This window comes from Cyprinus carpio, chromosome A15, assembly GCF_018340385.1.
Source record: "Cyprinus carpio isolate SPL01 chromosome A15, ASM1834038v1, whole genome shotgun sequence".
NCBI classification, from domain to species: domain Eukaryota; kingdom Metazoa; phylum Chordata; class Actinopteri; order Cypriniformes; family Cyprinidae; genus Cyprinus; species Cyprinus carpio.
The window spans coordinates 16,214,545-16,237,272 of NC_056586.1; the positions used below are offsets into that span (position 1 = coordinate 16,214,545).

The 22,728-nt window shown below is 36.8% G+C and overlaps 1 protein-coding gene and 1 pseudogene across 1 annotated transcript; both read left to right on the top strand.

Moving 5' to 3' along the window:
* Positions 1-554: 554 nt before the first annotated feature.
* On the top strand, positions 555-2,021 carry LOC122147857 (annotated as a pseudogene).
* A 1,342-nt stretch (positions 2,022-3,363) lies between these two features.
* LOC109103781 (serine/threonine-protein kinase PAK 4-like) lies at positions 3,364-22,056 on the top strand. Its single transcript, XM_042771231.1, has 10 exons — positions 3,364-3,566; positions 9,105-9,326; positions 9,529-9,743; positions 9,838-10,276; positions 12,231-12,675; positions 12,943-13,072; positions 16,701-16,827; positions 18,265-18,390; positions 18,583-18,717; positions 18,840-22,056. The coding sequence occupies exons 2-10, from the start codon at positions 9,126-9,128 to the stop codon at positions 18,993-18,995; spliced, it is 1,974 nt and encodes a 657-aa protein (XP_042627165.1). The 5' UTR covers positions 3,364-3,566; positions 9,105-9,125; the 3' UTR covers positions 18,996-22,056.
* Positions 22,057-22,728: the final 672 nt, after the last annotated feature.

Consider the following 22,728-nt stretch of genomic DNA (forward strand, 5'->3'; position numbering starts at 1 on the left):
TGAATAGACTTTTACAAAAGTAAAGTTTCTTTATCTTTATTATAGCTTTTAACATCCATGAAACCTTTCTATCATACAAAAGTTATTTATAGTAGAAAAGGGTCCTTTAGATTATTAAACTGTTCATCACACTAAAAAAAATTAATTTTTTACAATTTAAATTGTATTTAATGGATTTTCCCATATAATATGATTGAAAAGTTTATCTGTTTTTTTATATCTATTTTTACTGTTCTGTTAAGGTCAAAGTTGAGGGAGGTAACGTTTATGTGACCACTGATAAAAAGTTTAGTCTCATACAATTATGATTTTATTTTATGGATCTGTACAAAATTAGGTGATTTTTTCTTTTGATTATTTTTTTAATAAGTGTGTTAAGAAAATGTGCGGTAGTCACTCACATGGTTGTTCTGACTGGAGGAGGTGAGTAAAAGATACATTATCAGGACAAATCTTTATATATTCACTGCTTATTTTGTGTATGTGTGTCTTACCCCCTAGAGGATTTTGTGGTTTACTGAAGGGGCTCAGCAAATTCATGAAAATGCTTTACAACAAAGGTAAAGTCTGTTAACACAGAGGTTAAAACCCTGACTTTCAAGGATGGCACTACCCAACACTAAGACCAGCTCCTGATTTCTGGCAGGTTAGATCATAGTTTGTTTTTAGATAAGTGTCTCATAAAATGCTTAGCACCATATGTAGTGATAGACATATTGACTTTTATCTGGATGCAGTGTCCCATGGTGAATTATGTACTTTTGATTTTAGAGCCAGACCTCTGAAATGTCCTGGTGCTGAACTTGAAAATGTGAAATTGCTGGAGAGCTATAAGGACACCACAGAAATGTATCAAATGAGTGTCGGCAACAAGGCTGTCATTGTAGGAACTTCGTTCACAGGTAAACAGAAAACAAATAAAAAGAAGAATTCTTTCATGAACACTTGGTTAATGGCAATATTTCAAAATTATATCTATCAATCAGGAATGGAGGTAGCAGCTTGTCTGTCTGACAAGGCGTCAGTCTTCTGTTAAAAAAGCTTGAAGAGAAGAATGTGAAGTTCTATACAAGTAATGGTGTGGCTGAAATCCGGGGTGAAAATGGAAAGGTAAGAAGCAGTGCATTAATAAACAATCATAGAGCTGATGTTAGTGCATCATAAACAAAATATCTTACACAGCTGTTTAGGTTAAAGAAGTTGTTCTGAAAAATGGTGAAGTCCTTCCAGCAGATACTGTAATTGTGGGCATTGGTATGTACAACAATTTCGACATAGCAGCTTTGTTGTTTTCACTGAAGCAAAGACATTAATTTCTAACAGTTACATCTATATTCCTTTCTAAGGTGTCATTCCAAACTCTGATTTCCTTAAAAGGGAACATCTGTGGAAATGGATTCACGCAGTGCTGTTGTTGTTGACAAGGTAACAGCCTTCATATCACATAGAGCAGACACTTTAAATATAAAATATAGCAGTTTTTATGACACCTGTGTATTGCAGTTCATGAAAACCAACATTCCTGATGTCTTTGTTGCTGGAGATGTTGTGTTCTTTCCATTTCCTTTGGTTGAACATAAGAGGATCAATATTGGACACTGGCAATTGGCACAAGCTCACGGTACCACATGATATAATAATAAGAGTCTGAATGTAAAACATTTTTTTTTAAATATTTTTTAAAAAGAAATACTCTCATATTTATTCAGCAAGAACATGTTAAATTGATCAGGACATTTACATTTACATTTACATCCAGCTTGAACTTTGACCCTGCCGTCGCAAGGTTGATGGAAATCTTACAGATGGGGAAGAGGATCACTAAGGCTCAGGCAAAGTGAGTATCCATAAGTTACAATCCCTCAAATCATTGTATCCATAAGGCGGAACTAAGAATTGAAAAGCAGTTATTGAATTTATTTGCATGCATTTCAAAACTGAAGTCTTTTCATAGGACATAATATAGGAATGTATTCTGCTTTCACAGATCTGATGACCTCAGCTGGTTACAGCTCCCATGAAAGTGCTTTGGCAACACTTACTTCCTTGACTGTATTGATAACAGATTGTCCATCTGTCATTATATTTGACTAACTGAGCTTATCTTCAGTAACAAAGACAGATTGGTACTGTGTTTTGTCTTCCATATAAGCTTTTTCCACATAAATGCTGTTTTTGACCTGGAAGGAATCGACAGTTGTTATGCAGTTGTTCTTAGAAACAGCTGAAGCACTTGGATGTCATCAGTGACTAAATAATGTGTGATAAGCATTTGTGCCAACAGGAAATAATTTCTTCTTCAATACATATATATATATATATATATATATATACTGATGTGGTCAAAACTTTACATACGCTTTGCAGAATCTGCAAAATGTTAATTATTTTACCAAAATAACAGTAAAAAAAAAATAGATTTTTTATTTAGTACTGACCTGAATATGATATTTCACATAAAATGTTTACATATAGTACACAAGAAAATAATATATGATAACAATAATGACCCCGTTCAAAAGTTTACATACCCTTAATTCATAATGTTACCTGGATGATCCACAGCGGGGTTTTTTTTTTTTAGTTTGTTTGTTTATTTGTGTTTTTTTTGTAATAGTTGTGACTCCCTTGTTTGACCTGAACAGATAAACTGCCCGCTGTTCTTTAGAAAAATCCTTAAGGTCCCACAAATTCTTTGGTTTTCCAGCATTTCTTGCATATTAGAACCTTTCCCAACAATGTCTGTATGATTTTGAGATGCACATTTTCACCCTGAGGACAAGTGAGGTACTTACATGCAACTATTACAGTTCAAATGCTCACGGATGCTGCAGAAGGAAATGCTGACATAAATGCTTAAACACACACACACACACACACACACACACACAAAATGTAATGCACATTAAGGAAGTAATCCTAAATAGATCACTTGTTCTTTGAAAAAGTAGATTTTATTTGATGATACACTGCAACATCAAAATGGACAGATAATGAATATTTTCAGAAAAGCTAGACAACACAAGGATTTACATCTACTGAGGTGTCACAATTATTTTTTTAAACACACAAGTAATAATAATGTCAGTTTCATTGATCATGTTTAATTATTGTATTACTCTTATTCTACACTTTTTGTCATTTAAAATATCTACATTTTTTTATTAATTTCATAATTATTACATGTGGTCAATTATACCAAAGACTTTTTGTTTAAATTTAAATAATTACTCATGCATACAAATTTGGGTAAAACAGTGCATTATCTTATTATGCTTATGTTATAGAAAAATTTGCTACTTATTGTGACATGATTACAGTGATGTATTGCCTACTGAATAAAACATGATGTACACTGTGAGGACGGCAGTCTGGAGGCAGTGCTCAGCGGTCAGTTCCCCGGATGAAGGTTGAGCGTGAATATGGCGCAGAGAGCACGAGCAGCGCGCTCGTGAGGGTTTCTGTGACTGATACGCGCACTTAGCCCGCTTAAGCTAACTTTACACTCAAGAAACTTCACCGACCCTATGAAATTTATTTCTCAGCGGACACACTTCTCACTACAGGTAGGACGTCTTTAAAGCAATTTGTATTGCAAACGTGAGTTGTTTGTGTGCCAGCGCTGGTTGTTTTTGTGTCAGCCTGTAGTTTCGGTGAGTTTGTTCGTCGTGCTAATTTAGCTAATTCTTCACAGCTAGCTTAGAAGCTTAGGCTACTCACTGTCAAAACATTACTTTTTGTCATAAAAGATACTAACTAGAAAGTTACTCTGTTCTAAATGTCATTTTAGTGTTTCAGTGTTTTCAGGTTTAGAAGGGAATTGTTTACCCTAGTTCGCAATATTAATGTAACGATACCATTATTTCAGCCTCTTTTTTTCCCACTCAGACTCGGATCAAGAGATAGATTTGCGAGGTGCTCCTGAAAAGGTAGAAATTATTAATTATATCAGAGTTAGAATGCGCCTACTACTACTACTTAAAAGTTTGGCCGAAGTGTTCATGCGTTACTGGTGGAGTTAATAGAGCAGCCAGTCACATAATACACCAAACAAGTAACACAAATGACTCAAATGAATAAGAGTCGCTGTTCTGTTCGAGCTTGATAATTCCTCAAAATGTGGGAGCGATTTTTAACGAGATTGATAAGAAGTTGTGATGCTGATACTGTCCATACAGTAAGATGTTTTTGTTTGTTTTACATAAAATCTCATAAAATCAGCCAACGTTTTTTTCTCTGTATTTTAGTCGTGTAATGTTTAGTATTAGTTCTGAGTCGGCAGTATATGGTTGCACCTGTAGTATCGATTCTGACTGTTGAGTGTAACTATGGTTTGATGAGAGTCATAGTTTATATCAAGAAACAGAGAGTAGCTTCCTCTTCTAAGTGGTGTAAAGCAATTGTTTAATCATTCATTAACACATTCAGGGTAGGTCATATCGTTTGACCTCAACTAAAGCATAACAGTCTAGAAAAAAAATTTCATATTTGATACATCAGGGTTTTATGGCTTATATGGTATGATATAGTGAGAATATGGAGCTCGTACTTAAGGAGGGGGAAAACAAATCAGTTTTTTTTTTCAGAGGCCAAAAATGAGAAAAATATGCAATTTGGTGCAGTTGCTGATATTCATATAGCCAAAAAGTAAGATGCCATTCCTATAGCTTGTCATGAGACTTTTCAATGAGATTTTTATAACAGTATAGCAAAGTAACTTTAATAAAAGGCATGGACATATTAGTTGTCACTCTATATCTTCCAATAATTTGTAAAATGATGTTTAAATGTTTAGCTTTATGATCAGAGCTCTGTAGTTTTTATTGTGTTGGCAAAACATATAATACAATGATGATTGAGATGATAAACAATAAACTAATGTATCATATTTGATACTCAGGTTTTAACATGTTTTTCTGCAAAATAATGTATGGATTGGTTAGTCAAGTAAACCAGAGTTCTTTCAGTCCAGTAAGTGTTCATCTTGAAATATAACTAACCATATAAATGTTTTTTGTGTACTTCATAAATATCATTAAAGATTACACAGCAAGAAGATTTTAAAAAGGTGACATAATTATCCCAAAAGGCCTTTTACATGCTAAAATTGATCAACTATTAGACAATAGAAGGCATGTAGTAGCATGAAATATTGGAACGCTGCCTTTATCTTTGTGTTGATGAACTACTATAGTGATAAGACATTCCCACAAGTTACTCAATTGGTGATGGGGTTGTCATTTAGTATCTCTCGTACATTTCCTCGTTGGTTGTAGTTTCACTTTCTTTGTGCCTGTACTTTCAGCAGCTGTGGGTTTGTCAGGATATGTGTGCTTCGAGGAGGTGTAATGGGAGATTCAGACAGGGGTGCAGTCTGTACCGGGCACTCCAAACATTCCTTAAATATTTCAGTGCTGGACAGGGTCACTCATAATGTGCAATCTCCCATGCTCCTGCTTACTTAAGCCAAGCGTTTGGCTTTGTCTTTCAAAGGCAGTGTTTAAATATGTCACTATTAATTCAGTTTTCGAGCAAATGTGGTATTAAATGTTGCGTTATACTTATTTGGTATATTTGCCATTTTAAACTTTGTTTTGCCCATTGTGTTGTTGTTTTTTTCTTTCTTCCAACAAATACAGATTACTTTTTTCAATAACCAATATGCAGATTTTTGTTAGATTTGCGCTCTCTCAGTATTACAATTTATTTTGTATTTTATTTATTTATTTTTATTACTTTTTATTAATTTGTTATGCACAACAAGGATGAAAGTATTAATTTTTCTTAAAAAACTATCACTACAAAGCTTTTCATTAAAGTATCAAAAAGCAACTAATAAAACATATCAGTTCCTAAAGCTTTTTTCACTTTGTCTGAGCTTTTATGCGGATGCTTTGTTTAACTGTTGTTTTATAAGAATTGTTGTGATAAGGGGTCAGTTTTGCACTTGTAGGAGAGCAACAATATTTTCTAATGTTTTAAGACTACTGTGTTGTAGATGTGTTTAGTGCTTCTTTGGTTTGTAAACTAGGGATAAGATGATCAAGGATACTGTAACTGAGTTTTAGACTGTCGGTTATTGTTGAAGCCTCAATGTTAGTTGTTCAGTAGTGCATTACCTAATTGCCCGTCAGCTGCCGGCAAAGTGATGCCACTGTTAAACTTGCCTGCGTTTGGTGAGTCCCTGTACTGAACACTGTACTGTTGTCTTTGGTGAGGTGATGTGTAATCCGTTCCATCAGAAAGCCCTCTATCAAACTTGGACCTGCAGTCAAGTGCGCATAAAAGCTTGTGTATGTAGCACTTGCAAAGCATTGTGGTATGTTATCACATTGGAGTTAGGCTGCTGCTTTTATTGTTGCACAATGAGTGAATAACAAATGATAGTTGTTGGCCAACAAGAAAAGTGCTGTTGTTTTTGTTGCATTATGTATGCAATGCATTAACTGGAATATTCAAAAGAAAACTCAGTGTGTTGTTTCTGAAGAATGGACTGAAGCATAAAAAGATGCATGTCTTTTCAAAGTGAGAACTGTTACCTTCTCTGAGACCACTATTATGTGTTTGCAAAATTTGATTGATTTTGTTCAGAAATGAGACGAACCTTAGTTTTATTGGGAAAACTTTGTTGGAAAGAAGCAAAATTGCATTAATTTTCTCTTCTTGTTTTAATCACAGCATTTTTGTGGACAGAAACGGCAGGCTCTGTAAACATTGGGTTGGTCTGATAAGAAGAACTCTAATGACAGAGTAACTAGTTCCAAGGTCAAGCTTTATTTGCAGTGCTCTCTACTGGGCTTGTAAAAACAAACACAGCATGCCTGTTTCTGCTAAGCTAGCTTTATCCTACAAGTACAAACTTTTATAAAAAAATATCAATCTTCTTGAATTGTTCCCCAAAGTCTTTAGGCTGTTTTGAGAGGTCAGTATTTCTGCTTATTAAAAGCCAATCCACAGAGACTGTCTTCCTGGCCAGGGCCCATCTCGGCAGCGCTGACCACAGAGATGTCTTTCTCACTGTTCACCAGTGCATAATGGTATGTGGCTGGAATGCCAGACACAACCAGGAAGTGTTTGACTTTTCGAGTTCAACTGCTTTACACTTCTTAGTGTCATACACAAAGCCTGATTGATTAGTTTTTTTTTTTTTAGCACTCTTTTGTTAACATTTCAAACCTTTTGTGGGCTGATGCCACCGATGGTCATAGAACAGGAAGTGTTCATGGGAAGGTGATTCATTTACACTGATTGTATGAGAAGACTTACAAATAAAGAATTGCGTTTGTCTTTCTGTATGTGTGTAAAGCAGCTGTATAGCTGTAGGTCTCTGCTAGAGCACCTGTTTCTGTCACTGATTGTTCATTCTTACCTGTTCCAAATAAACAAATCTCACAGGTGCAAGTTAAAAGCCTAAGTTTTACTCTTTCTGTCTACCATGCAAAATTAAGCTGTGTTTGAAATCACTTTTCTTTTTCCTTATTGAGTGGTGGCCATTTATATTTTGCCAGCGCAGCATAATGCCAAATATCTTTCAGAAGATAGTTAAAAGAAAGTTAAATTAAATGGATAGAGAGAAATTATATTTTAGCATTTTAGCATCATGTGATACTGAGGACTAGAGTAATGGCTTTTGAAAATTTCGTTTTGCCATCACAGGAATAAATTACATTTTAAAATACAGAAAATGTTTATTTTAAATTGTAAAAACTATTTCACAATACTAATGTTTGTTAGTTTTATTTTTTATTTTTAGTTGCAATTCTCTGACTAATGGTTTTTAAAACATTATGAATGCATATTTTAAACAACAATCAGAACGAGGAATTACCATTTTGTGATACCACTCATGCAACCACAAGACTGAAAATATATGCATGTTACAAAGTAAGGTTATATTACTCATAATAACTCAGTGGTGCAAAGTATTCAATCAGTCATTTAATATTCAAACATCAGTGTCTGAATTTGCTCGCTTATTTTTGTTCGCTCCTCCCTATCAGCGTTCAGTTACTGATCTGTCATCGTCGCGTCATAGAAAGGCTCCTCAACGCAAGCTTGCACAAGGCTACCTCTTGGCAACTGGTACACAGTACGTTGCTACTGCCTAAGTAAGCAATGTCATATTTGACGTCACTCCTTTAGCACAGCACTTTGTGGTAATACTTGTCAAATATGATTTATGACTGCTCATCACCGTGCTGTAAGCATTTCCTTTGCACTGCTTGTGCTGTCTTTTTTCCCCTAGTTCATGTATATCTGCTTCCGGAAACTAGTTTGAATATTTTCCAGTTCTGCAACTTTTGTTTGAGTACTTCACTCACTCTGAATGTTTTCATTACCTTCGGTGTTGGAAATCAACCCTTCATAAAACATTGACACCATTTCCAAGACTCCTGAAGCTGTGACCTTGTGCCCAAGTTAACATCTTTACAAAAGATCAGGTTACACTTCAAATGCTTCCAAACTTTTGAAAAATGCCTCTTGCTGTTACATCGTCCCAGGAAGCAGCTGAGTTTTCCCAGGCTAAGCCTGTCAAGTGTGGGAGGGGGTTTCGGCCCACACATATCAGAGTCCAGTATTTGGCCTCTGGGAGTGTCTCTTATACCCATGGAGAGAATGGGCTGGGAAAAAGCAGAGAAAAGGGGGAGCATGGAAAACTGGAAAGCTTTTTGTACTGCATAAAGAGACGGAAAGGTGAAAGAGCTGACATTTAAAATCCAGCAGCTCCCTTTATCTGTCTTCCATGTTTTGTGAATGAACAATGTGTTAATTGGGATCTCAAGTTTATAGTCAACAGTTAGACTTGGATGTGAGATTTGATAATTGCGGTTTCTTTGTCTGTGCTTGTGAGGTGATAAACAATCATGTAAATCAATGCTAATATTAACCTAAAATGTCACCTCAAACAGACGTGTCATTAGTTACTCATACTCTGATTTATTTGTCTGATTTTTAATACCCTTTTCTTTCTATGTACACTACCAATACCATTTTTTAAAATGTATGATGTTTGTAAAATGTAATTTATTCCACTGATGGCAAAGCTGCATTTTCAGCAGCCATTGCTCCAGTCAGTAATAATATTTGTCTTTTCCTGTTTCTAGGTCTGATGCTTTGCTGCAGCCATGTTCAGCAAGAAGAAAAAGCAACGGATTCAGATCTCAGCCCCCTCCAACTTTGAGCATCGTGTCCACACTGATTTTGATGAGCAGGAGCAGAAGTTTGTGGGGCTTCCACGCCAGTGGCAGAGCCTCATTGAGGACACAGCCAAGAGGCCCAAACCTTTCATCGATGCCACAGTCATCACTACTGTAGAGCCACGCAAGGTCAGAGGGAGGGAGTCGGCATGTGTGTTTGGTCTAGGTCTTTAGTTTTTGTATGTTACTGTTGGTGAGTTATAGCAGCAAGTATTAGATTTACTGTGAGAGATTCTTGCTGATATTTACAAGTAGGGTTGGGAATTGAGAAGTCGTTCCATAAAGAAAAAAAAAAAAACTAAATAACTCATTACCTGTTTGCATTGCCCAGACAATTGTACGGGGTCGTAAGATCGGTGACGATGGCTCTCTCACGTGGCTTTTGGATGAGTTTGAGACCATGTCGGTGATCCGCTCAAACTCCCTGCGGAGAGACAGTCCACCAACGCAACCACGCCGAGACTCCGGATCATCGGGAGGGGGCCATGAGAACGGAGAACACTCTCAATATAGACACCCTGATCGATATGGAGACAGCAAAGAGAGGTGCACAGATGACCTCTCTTACTACATCTAAATTTTTGGTTTCCAAAGACTACAATGGTAATATTGACAGTGAGACTTTTTTTTATGTATGTAGGGAGAAACCACGTCAGGAGCACCCAGGTGCTGATCCCAGACAGTCTCAGCGCCCAGCCCGGTCATCCAGAGAGGACGGCCGACCTCACCAGCAGCCTCGTGGTCAGGAGCCCAGCAGACACAAAGAGCCTGACTGGTCAGGAGGGCCAGCTGCACCGCCCCAGCACAGAGAACGAGACAGAGACCGAGAGCCACGTGATTATCATGATCAGGTGGTGAGGCGAGAGGGGGCCAACGACAAGAGGCCCAAATCTAGCTACACCGGGAGGGACAGCAGCCCACAATCACCCCGTGAGAAGAGACCACTATCTGGGCCAAATATTCGCACCCCTAACCTACCTGTTACAGAGGGAGTGATAAAGACCGCACAGCAAACCGGCCGACCTTTCAACACGTACCCACGATCTGAAAGTGACTCTGGGAGGAGCGCCAGTGGTCAGGTACACAGATATCAAATGAAATGTACTACCTTGTTTCTACAATATAAGTTTTTTTTTTTTAAATGTGTATAATAGGTCTGGGCTGCAAAGTGTTGAACATTTATTATATAATAATTTAATTGTATTTTTATATAAAAAATGTAATTTATATTATAAACAAATGTACATTTGTATAAAAATTACACTATATATTCATTATATATAATATATATGAAATATAAGCTTTTTCTTAAGGGGACATAACCCACACGGTTTCTGCCAATCTCGTGTTAATCTTGAGTACCTATAGAGTAGTATTGCATCCTTCATAACTCAGAATCTTTAGTTTTATCAGATTTATAAAAGACAGATACAGCTTTACGCTTCTCTCCGAAAACAGTAGAGCTCCTGGAGGGGTGCTGTGGGTGGAGCTAAAGAGTCACAAGCACACAGAGCTTTTGCGTAGCAATCGTCTGCAAGCTGTGACATTGACATAAATAAAACAAGAGCAAAAACTTTATTAACTTAAGTTTTATTTAATTTGTTTAAAAACATTCTTCACCGAAATGCTGGGAAGAAACAAACACACTTGCACAACTCAGTTGCTGCCCCTGGAGAAACAAACTGCATCCACTGTTCCCTTAACGCTGAGTTCTTTGGGAACATGAACAAGATTATCTTTCCCTCACAACCAAAAACACAAGTCTTTGGTGACATTAGGTGTGTTTGACTTGACGCAGTGCTGCGCAGGCCGATCAGTGACATCAAACTACTGCGAGAGTGATTCGAAAGCATAAGGAGCCGTCTTCTTTCTGTAGAGATCTCCCATGGAGATCCATTTATTTTTCTGGATTTGGCTAACTGCTCTTATAAATGCAATGTGGAACAAACATGATCACACAAACGTGGACACACAGACACACACACATACCTGGTCTTTGTCTGTGAAATATCGACCGAGTCTCTGTGGGTCTCTGCAGTGCATAGTTCTCACACACACCAAACTAGCAGTTATGAAAGTATCTTCACGTTGTCTTTTGTTCGTTCAAGTTCGTTGTTTTAAATATAGATGCATAAGCGCACTTAAATAGAGATCAAAAGTTCAGCCAAGATGGACGAACAGCTGATCATAGCTTTTTTTTAATTATTATTTCTTATGTCCATAAATATATCTATTAGAGTTAATGCAAGGGCTGGAAATCCATTTATCCTTAGCTGAAACTTCTTCATCTTCATGGAGAACGTGGCTCATGATTGCATCACAACACTATACACCACTGGAGCGCAAGCTCCCGAGCACTTTTGAAAAGAGGAGAAAGTGGCGCCGCTGGCGCTTCCATGCTTTTTATACACGGCATGGGAACAGCCTTTAAATCGATTGCGGATGGTTTCATCATCTCAGGTGGATAAAGTATAAAACGGTAAAAGTAATGAAAAACAAAAACGTGTTACCAAATATACTTGGGTGGCTGGCCCAGGTAAGTCTATATGTGGGAAGTGCTGTATCAGTTTGCGCAGCGCTGCTTCAGGTCAAGTACACTTATCGTTGATTTTGTGGTCTAAAAACAAAATGACAAATCCTTCGTGAGCAAGTCCTGTGCAGCACTGCGACAACTTCCTTAAACTGAATGACGCAATTGATGGGTGTACTCTTACTCTCGCTCTTCCAGGAGAAGTGCCCATTACAAGGAATTCTAACCTTTATGATGTCATACAGAGCCATACTCAAAAAAACTTATACGAACCCTGAAGGGGTGTATTTGCTTATTCTTATTCTTATTCTTTGAAACTTTGGCCTTTGGCATGCGAATCCTACAATTTAACAGTGTAAATGAGTCATAATACTTGAAATGGCAAATTTATTTATTATAAAAAACAAACAAACAAAAAATATATATTTATTTAGTTTTATTTTTTAAAAATATATTCCTTAATTATAATATATTCAAAATATATTCTTATGTTTGTTATGCAGGATTTAAAACCAGGAAAATCTCATGAGCCTTCCCACCACAATGGCCCCTCTGCTGGGGCAGTCCGGGGTGGAAATAGCAGCGGCAAAAGCGGTTCTCAGGGGCAGCACAGAGCAGAGCCCCAGCATCACGCCTCCCACCCAGCCTTAGGCCCCGAGCCCCCTCACAGCCAGCAGATGCCCCCGGTACCAAAACCGTCAGGCCCAGCTGCACCGCCACAGCAGAGGGAGCCGCAGCGGGTCTCCCACGAACAGTTCCGTGCTGCCCTGCAGATGGTGGTTGACCCTGGGGACCCACGCACCTATCTGGACCACTACATCAAGATCGGTGAAGGTTCCACCGGCATTGTTTGTATTGCTACAGTGAAGACCACAGGCAAGCTGGTGGCTGTAAAGAAGATGGATCTGCGAAAACAGCAGCGACGAGAATTGCTGTTTAACGAGGTGGGTGCAATCCACGGGAGATTACAGGGTTATGCTTAGTTGTTCAGAAAGGTGTTTCTGTGTAATATGTAGTACATGGGAGCTTAAGGCTGAAATTCCTGTACCAAGCAAAAATGCTTCTTCAGTGAAACACTGTTTGTAGATTGTGCATGAAGGAATTGTGTGAAAATTATAACTGCTGGTTGATTTTCCTACAACAAAATCTTTTCTTATCCACTTAGAGATTTTTAAACAGAAACCTTCTGCTGGCTTTGTTTCTTGTTTCTAGTGGTGATCATGCGGGACTATCACCATGAGAACGTGGTGGAGATGTACAACAGTTACTTAGTAGAGGATGAACTCTGGGTTGTCATGGAGTTCCTTGAGGGTGGAGCTTTGACTGACATAGTCACACATACCAGGCAAGTATTTCTTAGAAGTCCAATCACTAATTGTTTTTTCAGTTACTATCAGTTTTGTTCTTAATCACATGTACTTTCAGATTCTCTTTAAAATAATTTATTGTATTAGTTTTTGCTTCTTTTTTTTAAATCTTTTTTTTTTTTTATCTGCACATTTCTTTGATTTTCTTTATATATATATATATATATATATATATATATATATATATATATATATAGGGCTGTACGATTAATCGTATTTTAATCTCGATAACGATATCCACCTTTCTCGATTAATTGAAAATAATGGTCACGATATTGGCCGGCTCGTTATTTATCCTGAAACGTGTTTTTAATTTGGCATTTGCGTTATCTTGCATTGCTAACAAGTCTTCACTAGCGTTCATGCTTTTGGTTGCCCGATGTGAAGAGCTTTAAGCCCCAAAACAGATCTTTTCTCCTTTAACGATACACTCTCTGCCCGGTGTTTTATTTAATTTGTTCAATCTGGCAACCCTGTGCGCGCTCACTGATGGCGGAAGAAGCGCTGATGATGATATGAAAACATACGAGTTTAGCGATCTCTCCACAGCGATATTCTGCTTACAGGAAAGTGTCATATAGACAGTTTGTGTTTTTTCACAAGCCGTTTGTACTGTTTGTGTTTCCAAATGTGCCATGATCAAACTTTCACTGAGTTTCAGTAATGGATCTATTGTGTGAGGAATAAATGCGCTTTTCCTACCTGTGACAATACAATGAAGAAAAATTTACACATATTGGAATTGTTGGAATTTATATTAAGTTTTTACCAGTTTTTGTGTTGAAAATGGCATGGCAATGTTAGTTTTCAGTGTGTATTAACCGAATATTTAAATTTACTGTGCGATCTGAGTGGCTTTTTCTCATTTGCGAACAAATTGTCTCTTAGAAAATGTAATGTGAATACAGATGACAAAACACTAACCAAAACCAGCCTGAGTTTGTATCATCATAGTTGGTTAAACGAATTCAGTGTATAGTCAGTGGAGGTTGGTTAAAGGACACATGAAATGTTATTGCATTTCCCTGCTGAAAAAAAAAAAAAAAAAAAAAAAAAAACCTTACACCCAGCCTAATCTGGTTGACTGATTTTAGTTGTTCATCCAGCCCAGTCTTGGCTGGTCAGAAGTCTGGTTTTAGAGGGGTTTTGATCACTTCCTTAGCTGGTCAGGCTGGAAGTTTAGGCTGGTTTTAGCAGTTTTTCTTTCCCCAGCAGGATTGAATAATCGTTATTAATAATCATGATTATAATTTTAATCAAAATAATCGTGATTATCAGTTTAACCATTATCGTGCAGTCCTATATATATATATATATATATATATATAAAATAAAAAGAAATCCACATTTTTAAAAATAAGTCTTTTAATTTTTTTATATTCCAGCATACCTAACAAGCCAGTAAAATGAAAATATGATCAACCATAAGTCCATACATCTCTAGGAATTAGTGCTGTCAAAATTAACGCTTTAATGCAGGCGATTACTTTTTTCAGTTTAAAGCGTTAAATATTTAACGCAAATAACACAGGGGTGGAGCTAGAGTTGCCCACCCCACTCACAACTGCTGCTTCTATCTCTTTTTTTTTTTCTCGACAAGAATGGCATTTATTTAGGTGCTGTTCAGTAGAACAACAGTGAACTACAGTCAGATGAGATGTTGTCAGGACATATGTTCGTAAAAACAAATTTTCCTGTTCTGTCAGTCATTATAGTGTGCTCTTCAGTCGCACGCACAAATGCAATGGTGCACGCTGTAGCCTGTATCATTTCATATTAAAGCACAAAATAAACTGAGCATGCAATGTCATAGATATGTCGTCAGTTAAGTAACGAAGTTACCAAAAAGGTAATTAAAGCTGGCTTAAAATTGTGCATGTAAGTATTTCTTATATATGAGTCACATTTAAAGGGGTCCTATTATGCTTTTTCACTTTTTCAACTTTAGTTAGTCTGTAATGTTGCTGTTTGAGCATAAAAAGATCTGCAAAGTTACAAAGCTCAAAGTCCACTTCAGAACGAGATATTTTATTTAACAGAAATCACTTTTCAAAAACTACAACGAACGAATCATTTGGACTACAACGGATATTTTCCGGGACGAATAGGATGAGATCTGGTTGAGCTGCACTAGAGAAGGCAACAAGTGTTATCACTATGTCGGTGACACGCTAGCTTTCCCAAGGCAGACAAACTTAGAATGGTTACAATCATCTGGTTTAAATCGTGCTCAAATTGATTGGATTTTGACGCAATATTTACACTGAAGCTCGCAGCAGGCAGCCCAACCAGGCGCCGAGTGGAGCCAATCACAACACACACTGGCCCAGCTAACCAGTCACAGCACATTTCGTATTTCAGAAGGCGGACCTTCATTTGATGCAGAAACTATTCGAGCTGTTCATGCCAGACTGGGGAGAGAGGTGTTGTAATAATGTAAAATGTGTGAAAAATAATGTGTTTTTTGAACAACCTAGTATAGGAGCCTGTTCTAGTACACCCCAAAACAAAATCAAGACTTTGTAAAAGAGCATAATAGGACCTCTTTAAGAACATGTCTCTGAAATGCAGTGGTTTTCAAAACTGTCCTGGAGCAGCCCAGAACTGTCTCCCTCATCTAACACAACCGATTAAACTCATCAGCTCATTAGTAGAGACTTTAGGACCTGAAGTGTGTCAAAAAAGGTAAAGAGTTGTGAAAAAATACAATGCGTGTCAGATCCGCATCATGTTCAGCAGCGGCAGCTCTTAAAGTAACAGCAGACAAAAAAAATCTAATAACCCAGCTGCTGTGATGTCTGTTAATCAAAGAATAATAAAAAAAAAGAGGAAATCAACAACTTTAAAGGATTTTTTAAGGATTCATCTATGTTTAATTTAGAATTTAGTGTTTGATAACTTATTCAATTTCTGTATATTTAATTTCCTACTTGCTGAAGGGCACAAGTGACTAAATATGATGTTTATTATAATGGGATTATGTGAAGATTGAAATATTATCACTAAAAACAAATTTTCTAATAAAAGTTCAAGTTGATGGCTCAATTATACTTTAATGTTGAATGCTTTACTCAATGGTTAAATATTAGGGGGACAAACTATTTTGGGGGGGTCCTTCCTAGAGACATTAGGATTATTGGTATCAGTGATATTCACCTTCAGTCATAAAAAAGATGCCATTAAACAAATATCAAAAATATACTGTCTTTATGTTGTTTCTACATTAGTTTGAAGATTGAATGTGAAATTATTGTAATATATATTAAAAAACTTTAAAGTTAAGTGGGATTTATCACGATCAATAATTTCAGACAAAATGTGTGATTAATTGACAGTACTCCTAGAAATTAAATAATTCCGTTGTCTTTGTGACAGAAAAAAATGCATTTACTTCTAAAAATATAAATACTGTAATAAAAATATTAAATAAATTTGTTTAAAGCCCATTCACCTGTTACTGAGCAATAGTGCAGTACCACTAGGTGGCAGTATATCACAGCAGTCCAGTTTGGTATGTCATTCAGTCTGTATGATAATTTTATCAGCCTATAAAGATTTCATTCGATGTTTAACATTTCCTTTGTTCTATTTGTCTCTTTTTTTCAGGATGAATGAGGAACAGATTGCCACTGTTTGTCTGTCTGTTCTGAAAGCTCTCTCGGTCCTTCACTCCCAGGGAGTCATTCACAGAGACATTAAGAGTGATTCTATTCTCCTCACCCATGATGGCAGGGTAAGTCCCTCACTGCTCTTAAAGGAAAAATCTGCTTCAGTTACGTCAGATGATAACTAGTTCTTTGGTCCTACTGTATGCAGAGCTGAAGCTTTATAAGTCATGTTTTGACTTGTGTTATGAGCTCGGAAAACTTGCCCTACTTGCTACCATTGTGTTGTTGTTTTCAGAGAACCTCAGTGTTGATGTTTAAACGGGTTTTTGGCAGCCCTGTTCTTTTGTGTTCTCAGACCTGCATGTTCACTCGTGTAAGCAGATGATCTAAATGTGTCATCAAGTCAGCAGTGTACTAAAGGAGAATTAAATTGTTGACCTAGTGCTGAAATCTCAAGAACATAATAATTTACTTGAGTACTTGACTTAAGAAACCTCAAAGAAACCATTGTTCGTGATACATATTAGTGGTGTTTTTTTTTTTTTTTTTTTTTGGTAGCCACATGCTTCACTATGCATTTACAGAAATATAACCTTGTAATTTCCTTCCATGGTACCATTTTTTTTTTTTTTTTTTTTAATGGTGCTGAAATAGTCAGTGGTTTGTTAGATGGGGTCTGTACTTAATTGTGTGGTTGAAATAGGGAGGAAGTTCTTTCAGCCACCCTCAGCTGTTTCTCGGCAGGGGCTGATTGTCTGTGTGTATGTGTTTGACCTCACATGTTTCATTTCCTCTTGCACGTTTCTGACATTACTTCTCTACAGGTACTTCTCTGCAATATCCCAGAGGCGCATAATTTCTTGCATAGTTAAAGTATTGCACAAGCTTTCGCTGAAAATTTGACAAGCTTCTTTGAAGCTAATTAAGCAATTATTTGTTACTCAAACAGGCCTTTTCTTCACTTTCACACGTTCTTTTGCAGTATAATTTCAAGTAACAGTGAATGTTTTGGCACACATGATGAGAATTAAAATATTAACCAGCAGATGTTTATTCACACATTTATAAATGTCATGTTTTAATATTTCTCTCTGCTTTAAGGATGTCAAATGTACTGGTACTTTGATACCAAAATTATAGTGAAATTAAAATAAAAACTTCTCATTTTAATAATGATCTGAAAGCTGCTTTCAAAGTCTCGCATGTGTACTTGTGCACGCGATCTGCAGAGAGCACTTGCACTCCAAATGATCTTGCTGTGCACGAGAATGAATGTGTGCTTTTCTCAATTAAAATGCCATCTTAGTGAATTATTAATGGTTTGGCTTAAAATGCAGCTTAACAGACCTGCCATTGTCTCTTTTGTTGTTAATATTAATCTAACCAGTGTGGAAAAACACCAGCAGTTTATTATTACACTTAAGAGGAATAATGACCCGTGGTTGCATAATAATGCAAACCCAACCTATGAAAAAAGAAGGCTAAATAAAAGTCTTGATTTGTTTTGGCAATTAATATAACTCTTTTCTTTCTTTTGGTGTTATCTCTGTTGTCATTTGCAGGTGAAGCTGTCCGACTTTGGCTTTTGTGCCCAGGTCTCTAAAGAGGTGCAGCGCAGGAAGTCTCTTGTAGGAACACCCTATTGGATGGCCCCTGAGCTCATCTCAAGACTCCCATACGGACCAGAGGCAAGTCACATCCCCCTTTATTACATATGTTGTATCAGAGTCCTACACGCAGGCACGGATGACCCGCTAATATTTGATGTAATAGGTGGAGTATTGTTGTTAGAGTATTGTCCAAACAGGACCCGTGCAGGACTCTGTGTTGCATTAATTCTGACAGTACTGGAACTCTCACAATTAAAACTGTTTCTACAGGTGGATATTTGGTCACTTGGCGTTATGGTCATTGAAATGGTGGATGGAGAGCCGCCATACTTCAATGAGCCTCCGCTCAAGGCCATGAAGATGATCCGAGATAATTTGCCACCAAAGCTCAAAAACCTCCACAAAGTAAACACGTTTTCTCTTGCTTAACCATCTGGGCAAATACATGTTAATGTGTAAACCAGTGTGTACTGACCAGATTAAGCATGTTTGGCACTGCCGCTTACAATGTTGTTCTGTATCCATAGGTTTCGCCACTTCTCAAGGGATTCTTGGACCGGATGCTTGTGCGAGATCCTGCCCAGAGGGCCACAGCTCAAGAGCTGCTGAAGCATCCCTTCCTGGGTAAAGCGGGCCCTCCCTCTTGCATTGTTCCCCTCATGAGACAAAACCGCATGAGATGAGAAGAGAAATCTGGGTGGGATCTGTCAGACCCCCTGAGTTCAAAGCAAAGACCCAGATGCAAAAATGGAGTCTGTTCTCTGCACAGTTTAAACATCTGAAATGATTGTACAGGTCAAGACTTTTAGGAGAAAAGACCTACAGACATTGATGCTACAGACATTAAGAGTTTTTTTCCCCCAGATATTTTGTTTTATTACACTATGAAATACACCACATTTGGTGAAATGAAATAGACATGATTAGATCCTTCACAGTGTTCTGCTGGAAGAGGTTTCCCCTTCTGACTAATTCAGAAACACAAGAACATGTGTTCTCTCAGTGGTTTTATGCTCCTCATGACCTCTAAGACTGTGCTTTTGGGTGAACCAAATTAAGGAGGTTTAGACATTATGAAAATGAACAACTTGGAGATTCTAATCTGTTCCAAAACAAGCTTTTTTCCCCCTGCACTTCTTCTTTTGCACCATGACCACACTACTCAGTCAATTTTTAACAGGAAAACAACTACTGAAGAAAACCTTTTAAAAAAGAAAATCTGAAACTTTAGGCTCCTGTTACAACACTAAGTAATGATAAACACTTGAGGTGTTTTTTTTTTTTTTTTTTGTTTTTTCTCAGACCATTTTTAATTTTATAATGGTTTTGTTTTTATATTGCGTTTTGAGTGACAGTGTGATGTTTAAAACACTGTTCTAAAATTGAGTTGCACTCCAATATAAAACTTCCTCCTTTGATTCATTGTTCCACTTTATGTAATAAAGGGGGGAATGGTTGGGTATAAGGTTATTTTTTTATATATTTTTTCTCTTCCAAAACTATGGCACCGCGCCACATTAGCTGAGGAGATTGATTTGTTTTCAGCGTAGGGCAGTGTGTTCCTTTCATGTGCGCCCAAATCCTCCAGCTAAGTAGCTTACATCTTTGAAGAATCGTGGCCTTTCTCTGAAGGATTCATTGTGGATGGTCTTGCCGGAGAGATGTTGAACTATACAAATGTATAGCTGAGCTTTACATATGCTCTATTTTATGAGAGCTCGTTCAAAGGAAGTGGACCATTTATAGATCCCACACACTGAAATATAGGCCAGAATGCATTTGTACTTGTGTACTTGGTCATTTACACTACTGTGTTTTGTTATAAGAGCACCACCATGACATGTTCGAGGATTAAGAGAAGTGGAACAACCAAAGGCTGTTTGAAATTGTGAAGGTTTATAATACTAATTAGTCCAAGTACACTACATCACATCACGTTAAAGGAATTGTTCATCTTTATACAAAAATTCTGTCATTTATTCATCCTCATGACCTGTCTAACCTCCTTTCTTCAAAAAAAACCCACTGAGATAACATCTTGTGTTTCACAGAAGAAAGTCATATAGGTTTGATATGGTATGAGGGTGAGTAAATGATAACAATTTTCTGTTTTGGGGTGAACTATCCTGTATCTTTTTTCAGTCGCAAAGATCCAGGACCAAAGTGGATGGGAACGATGATTAAAAAAAAAAAAAGGCTGTTTAAAAATTAATCCAATTTGTTGTAGTGACTCCACATGAGTACTAGCTAATCATTTATGAGAGTCGAGTGAATGCTTGTTTGTGAGAAGATCGAGATCGCATTTACATTCTGTAATTCGCAAATTGAGGAAGAATTGTAGAGATTAATCCTAGACTGAAGCGGTAGCTTATGTATATATTTTGAGTTTTTCTAAAAATCGTTTCTTTTGCCGAGGGCCTAAACTGTAATACAACAACCATAACTCTAATTGTAGATGTGAAGGTATGAGTAAATTAATGACAGTTATTGACCGACGTAATTAATATAAAAACACTACTAGAATGTTTGTTTTTTTTTCCACCAGTAAAAGTTTTGAATGGCATTTCTTTACATACTGGAATTGCGTTACTTCTTTAAGAGGTGAAACATAATGAAACAATGACAATCAGGCATTGGAGCAGAGTATGTATATGCATTTAAATGTATATTCAGAGATGAATAATGAAATTGAGAGAATAGCGTTTATCTGTGAAATGTTGTAGGGATTGTAGATAGTTGTTTAAGAACCTCAGTGCACTGAAACAACAGGTTAGCAATCCTACAAACAAAGAAAAACCGCCTTAATGCAGAACTGAAAATAAACACATTCTGTTTAGGTCAATCTGTTTAGGTCAACTTGATTTGTGACCAGCCACACTTCTTCTTTTTTTTTTTTCAAATGTTTAATGACTTGACTGTTTAGAAAGAGGATACCTCCTATGACCACAAGCCTTATTTAATTGGATGTGTGAATGGATATTGCTGTACAGTGAGCAAAATGGCATAATGCATGACTTTCTCAAAAGACTGATCCAGTGAATGTGTTGAATAGCTTTCAGAAATGACTTCTCTATTTTCTGAATTACATTCCCAGGGCTGATCAGAGAATGATCTCTTATGTGGTAATGATCTGTTTTTTTTTTTTGTTTTGTTACATTTCCGATTTTGTTCCTCGGTGCTCACAATCAGTACGTTAAATGCTCTCTGGAAGGGTACATTGTATTATAATATGGCTTTCATTTTTATTCTCACTTAGTGAATCTCAATCTTAGATTGTCACTGCATTAAAACTAACGGATCGCTCATATTCTGCTGTTGACTTATTTTAAGCCTGATAGGTTTCTAAATAATCTTGCACTGTACTTTTTTTTAATTTGTCATCATAATTTCCTTTTTCCTCATGTAGATAGTTTTTAAGAAACTTGTTTTAAAGGTGGAATAGAAGCATGAACTTTGTGCTCACTGCTGGCATTCTGACATCATCCTGATGTTCCCCCATGTCTGACAGACTCGTTTTGGATTAATCATATTCAACATCTATTTGAAACTGCTACTGACAGGCCTGTTTTTTTGTGAAGGTTAAAATGGATCATTCTTGTTCATACTGGTTCTGTTGTTTTCTCCTTTTATTTCAAAGTATTGTCATTTTGGTGGACAACTGATGTCAGAGTTCCCTCTATAATATGTGAATTTTTACTGGTGGTAACATTGACTTTTTTTTTCAAATACAGGTTTTAAACATCATCTGTCTGCTCCTTCATTTCACTCTTTAAGCCAGACATGCTAGTATGATTTTACTCTTGAGATAAACAGAAGGATGATGAACAGAACACTTTCATATTGACACAGGATGTGTCATAACCATTTTGGTTGACGAAGTTTCTTGGTGATATGTGATAATTATCTAGATGGTGTGAACTGGGAAAGTACTTCCAGTGAACTTTGATGCATTTTATTAAATTATAATGTTTAATAATTTTATAATATTTTATCATTTAAAAACTATAAGCAGAAGCTGCTTGTACATATTTTATAAAATTAGAAATAAATTGAAATTTAACAAATAAAATATCAATACAGAATAGATTGAGAAAGCGAGAGAGATAAAGTTGAACACCCCTGCTTTACAACATTAGATATGTTTAAGTGTGGCCAGAAATGCAGTCTAGTAAGGCTTCTCATAAGCTTTTGAGAAACAGTTATGCATCGTCGGTGCATATTTTAGCTCTCGCTCACAGGCGATACATCCACCCTGTTGTTTTATCACTTCTGTTTTGTTTGTTTTCTGCCTCTTCCTCAGATTTTTAAGCCAAATGGGGAAGCGGGTGCGCTTTAGGTGCGGTCGTAAAATTATTTGTATAAATAATAAAACCACAGTACTGCTGCTTTTCCACGAATTGCTTTCAGTTTTCAGAA